The sequence below is a fragment of the Myotis brandtii genome, unplaced genomic scaffold (genome assembly GCF_000412655.1).
Source record: "Myotis brandtii unplaced genomic scaffold, ASM41265v1 scaffold32, whole genome shotgun sequence".
In the NCBI taxonomy this organism is placed as follows: domain Eukaryota; kingdom Metazoa; phylum Chordata; class Mammalia; order Chiroptera; family Vespertilionidae; genus Myotis; species Myotis brandtii.
Window position 1 is genome coordinate 4,178,552 of NW_005362269.1, and position 5,120 is coordinate 4,183,671.

The 5,120-nt window shown below is 49.0% G+C and overlaps 1 protein-coding gene across 1 annotated transcript in view; it reads left to right on the forward strand.

Moving 5' to 3' along the window:
* Positions 1 to 4: 4 nt before the first annotated feature.
* GALNT10 (polypeptide N-acetylgalactosaminyltransferase 10) overlaps positions 5 to 5,120 on the forward strand; it is a gene marked incomplete at its 5' end in the record, with an annotated part of 170,428 nt that continues 165,312 nt past the window's right edge. Inside the window, one exon of the mRNA XM_005870605.2 lies at positions 5 to 88. Coding sequence (XP_005870667.1) covers positions 5 to 88 — 84 coding nt within the window. The remainder of the gene's footprint in view (positions 89 to 5,120) is intronic.

Sequence of the window (5,120 nt, forward strand, 5' to 3'; positions counted from 1 at the left end):
CGTGGGGCTCTGGGCGCTGTACCGCGAACGGCAGCCCGACAGCACCCCCGGGGGACCTGGGGCTGCGGTGGCCCCAGCGGCCGGACAGGTGAGTCCTCCAGATGTTTGGGGGTTGGGAACACTTTCTCCCCTAATTTACTTCTAGCTTTCGGTTCCTTCCTTCCCCTTCCCTTGCCTTCTCAGCGTCAGCGCCCGAGACACTTCTTTCCATTTTTTTGGATGGGAGATTGAGGTTCAGAGAAGGACAGGGACTTGTCCAGGACCCCGCGCCCGTCAGAGGCAGAACCAGAACTGGAAACCAGGAATCCTGATGCCCAGTCTGGACGTCTAGTTCTTACCGTAGGTTCCCGTCCTTCTTTATGCCCATGTGTGGGTACCCCCTCGCCCCTTCCAGCATCTCTCTTTTGGAGGATCCTGTCGGCATGCCGCATCCCAGGATCACTCCTGGAGATCCCGGTACTTCTAGATCAGTGATTCTCAACCTTCTGGCCCTTTAAATACAGTTCCTCATGTTGTGACCCAACCATAAAATTATTTTCGTTGCTACTTCATAACTGTAATGTTGCTACTGTTATGAATCGTAATGTAAATATCTGATATGCAGGATGGTCTGAGGCGACCCCTGTGAAAGGGTCGTTCGATCGCCAAAGGGGTCGCGACCCACAGGTTGAGAACCGCTGTTCTAGATGTTGTCCAGGTCTTTTCTCATCTCCCCCCACCTGCTGATCCCGGTGTTCCCTACTCAGGTCAGCCCCTTTCCTGTGTTCCCACCTCTCCCTGTTTGCTCATCCTCCCTCCAGATCCTGTGGGTTCCTCGGAGGATGCAAAGATCATGCTCCCCTTGGAGCTTCAGCCCCTAAGGATGGGGAAGGGGGTGAGCTCCTGGTCCTTAAGGGGCTTGCTGTTTTTTTTACCTTCTGAGGGTCCAGAAGTGGGGGCTCTGGTAGCGAGATCCCCAAAATTTCCCAGAGGCTATTTGTGCCTGGTGCCCAGAAGATGGAATATCATATGCCTTCCTTGTCCCTTCTCAGAGTACCATGACTCCTCTGAACTTGTTCAGGCTAATCAGGTGTGCTCTTTCTTGCAGCATAGACTAGGATTTTAATTGTTTCTGCCTCCTCTGAACTCACCCATGTATGCGTGCGTGTGTGTCTGTGTGTGTGTGTGTGTATGCATGTGTATGTGTATGTGCTGTGTGTCACACATACTTTAGACTGATAGCAGACGCCCTGTCAGTTCGCTCCTAGCCTTCCAGCCCCTGACTCGGTAGCTGACAGTGAGCGAATGCATGCTTGACAAATGTTTCACATGGTGGGATATTTCAGGTTTGTGAAGGGATTTCCTTGTTCCATGGGACGTGGATGATTTGTGCAGCAGGGTCAAATTTGACTGGTTGTTGGCAGGATGAGTGAAGAAGCTGACTTTTGAAGCTGATGGTTTCCCTTTCGCTTCCCGATATCAGGCTGCTGTCTGGGTAGTGAGAGTGGCATCTTGAGCGGGGCTCTTTGCGACAGAACTGGCCAATTTTGAGTGTAGCCTGTCGCTTGGTAATTGTTGTAAACTATCCTGCAGGGCCTGGTTGATCTTTCTGGTAAAGCTTACTGTTGGGACACTAAGGGCCCTAACTCCTTTCCTAAATCCCTGGCACAAACCCTGACAGCCAACTTAGTCCCCTCTCCCTTAAATTCTGTTCCCATCCTGGGCCAGGGTTAGGAGGTCAGGCTCTGTCCTCTGCCCTACCATTAACTTGCTGTGTGTGTCCTTGATCACCTCTCAGGTCCGTCTCTGAGCCTCCCTTCCTCCTCATGTAAAATGTGGTTATTGGTCTAGCTCCACCATTCTGTAATACCGTCAATGAATCAATGAGGAGTACATTGATCACTTTTTTTCCCTGTGGCAGGAGCCCCTTGTAGCATCCCTAGCTGTGGGGGCACCATACTGGACTTAGCCCCGGGTCATGGGGGAGAGTGCCCTGCCCAAGTGCAAACTCTCCTTTGGAATAGCTCTGGCCGGTTCTAAAATAGCTCATAACATTCTGCCTCTGCCTGGAGAAAGCCCTCGTATTTCATTTGCTGTGGATGGCAGACATCCTGATTCTCATTTTCTATAGTCCCAGATGTGTAGAGAGAAGGTCAAGGTTAACTGCCAGTTTGGCCTGAACTTTCAAAGTAAATTACTCACTTGTGCAACAGGGAACTGATGGAGGAAGGCAGCCTTTCGGGCAGAGAGAGAGGGAAGCAACAGCTGGGCGCTGCTCAGCGCCCTTAACTGAAATGGACAGACAAGCACATCTGGGAAGGTCTAGTTCTCGTTCATTTCTTTTGCTCTGCAATATCATGAAGAGGAGGAGGAGGAGGAAGTGGTGAATGGGGTCTGGTGGTGGTGGTAACGGGTGCCAACTGATTATCCTTGCTTTAAAGGAAATGTCTTGGCTCCCTGGGAGCAGCAGAATGGAGCTGTTTCCCCAATGACAAGCTCTTCTAGGTGCTATAGGATTCTGCATTCATCCTCTGCCTTTCAGGAACACGCTGCCAAATTTCCACACAGTCCCCTATTTGTTCCGCTCTCCTGCAGATGCACAGCGCTGGGCTTGGCCCCTGGTCCTGTGTTTGAATGTCAGCTGGCCTTGAGGGAAGAGGCTGACTTCTCACAGGGACGGTGCTCTGCCCCTCATCCCAGAGTACCGGGATGTGCACAGAACTCGCCAGGCTGCTGTCTGGGAGATCTGGCCTCTTGAGCACACGGAGCTTCTTTTCGACAGGGTTGACCGGTTCTGAGCTCAGCCTGTCACTCCTGTAATGGTTGAGCATGATCCCAGGGCACCTCGTTGATCTTTCCGGAAGAAATAACTGCAGAGGCTCGGGAGGGAAGTCTGACAGGACTTTATCCAAATGAAAAATATATTCCTTGTGGGTGTGAGAGAAGTTTCTTTGAGGGTAACAAATGCACTGTTGTTTGAGCGGTCCTTTAACTCCTTGATTTCTCCACTGGATTGAAGAATACAGTTTTAAATTAAGAGCATTTATCATCTGCTAGAACTTGAGTCTATACAACTGTCACACTGGCTCCAGAGGGTGCTGGGTAGGGCAGCTGATTTATAAAGGACACAGAATGCTTTTAGGATTTCCAAATCCATCTGGTCAGACAGCTCAGCTGGCTGCTGTGAAAGCTGCAATACCAAGCAAGAAAAGCCAGTCTTGAAGCCATCTTCATTTTAATTTGGGGTTCCCCCTCATTCCTAGCCCCCATCTGCTTAACATCTTGGTTTGATTCTCCAGTCTGTTTCATATTCCGGACTTGGGAACTGGCCATGAAAAACCCATACTGGGAAATACAATGCAATTCCTCCCTGTTTCTGAGCCGTAATCTCTTGTGAGAAATGACTTTATTGGATAATAGTGACTATGGGATAGAAACTGGTGGGTTAATGGAATACCAGTGACTCAAAGTTTCAAGTATCAAGAGTTTTTACTCACTGTATCTTTATTTTTCATTGTGAACTTTATTCCTAGAACACCCAGAAATTAATGCCTTTTCCCCCTTTGTTAGTCTTCCTGGTGGCAGAGCCTTAGCAATCGGAAAGTTAAGTACCATAGAAATGTAGCCTTGGAATGATTTCCTTAATTTCCCACAGAAGGGCTGGGATCCTGTAGATGGCTAATCACTTCTCTGCCTGGTGCCAGCTGAAACCTGATGCCACAGGGGAAGGGTTGTTGATTTACTTGAGCAAATCTTGCTCCCCACCTGCTTTCTCTTATCCTGGGCTTGCAATCTCCCTAGGAGCCCAGCTGAGGAAGGCCTTGGAAGAGAGGCCTAGGTTCTAGTTCTCTCTCCTTCCTTAAACTTACTGTGTGACCTTAGAAAAGTGGTTTAACCTCTCTGGGCCTTGGATTCCTCATCTGTGAAGTAAGGGCTTAGATTCAGAAGGGGAAAGGTCATTGTGTGTTATAATGGTGCTTCCCCTCCCCTGGCCAGGGCAGACATTGCTAAGCAATCTCTTTCCCATTAAAGCCAGACTTGGCCTCAGACTGTTTGTCAACACTGCTACTCAAGTGGCGTCAATGGCATGTTGAAACTCAAATGCGATGTAGGGGATAGATACTGTTAGGACTTTTCCAACTCTAACATCCTGGAGTTCTGTGAGTTTGTTTGGAAGCATGTACTGGAAAGGCCTGGATAGTAGCAGTGTGTTTAAACAAGCTTCCATATCTAACTTGTGAGGAGGCCACTACTTAGAGATATGTTCAAACTCTAATGCCTTCTCTCAGGCTGTAGTCTAAGGATGTTCAGCTTGTAATCTGCTGGCTCCAGTGACACGATAAAAACTAATGGAACAGGAATGAAAAAGCAAAGGCCTGTTTGAAAGATAACCATCTAAGCTTGCTAATTGCACCTTGTCCACAGTCAGCTCTTCCACAGAGATGGCATCAGGATCTCATGGCTGAAAAACTCCTGGAGGCAAACTTGGCAGCCAGAAGTATGTCCCATGACAGCTAAACGCTCATGACGGTGTTAGCAGTGGGTTTTTTATTTTGAATGTATCTGACCCTCTGCATTCCATCTTTGTGTCAGAGCCAGTAAAAGAAGAGCTGATAGATAAGGCTTGGCCCACAAGAAGACTGCAAAGAGTCCTGCTTCTCTGAAAACCACTGTCCTCACGCCCAGTGAAGTGGGGTGAGGAGGTAGCCTCTCCGTGCCTGAGTTCCTGTGCCCCCCCCCCCGAAACGTCTTAAAGTAGGAACCACATCCTCTTCTAGCACATAGCGAAAGGCTTATAAGAGAATGTGTTTGGTCAGTTACGTTGTATATCAGTAGGAAGGGGGCTCCGGAAGTCATCTAGTCCCACCCCCTTATTTTATAGGTATAGAAACTGAGGCCCAGGAGAGGAGAAGTCAGTTCACAGAGAGGCATGCAGGTCAGAAGCCAGTTCTTCTCTCCAAGTTCTTACTCTGTTTGACCATGAATATTTTCCCCTCCACATGCTAATATTTGATCCTTCTCCTCCATTATTTCCTTCATGAGCCAAGAGTATCACTCCCAGTTTTGGAGGCCAGCACTTACTGAGACCAGTTCTCTGCTGGAACTTACCTGGCTTTTACTCCCCCCCCCCCCCCCCCCCC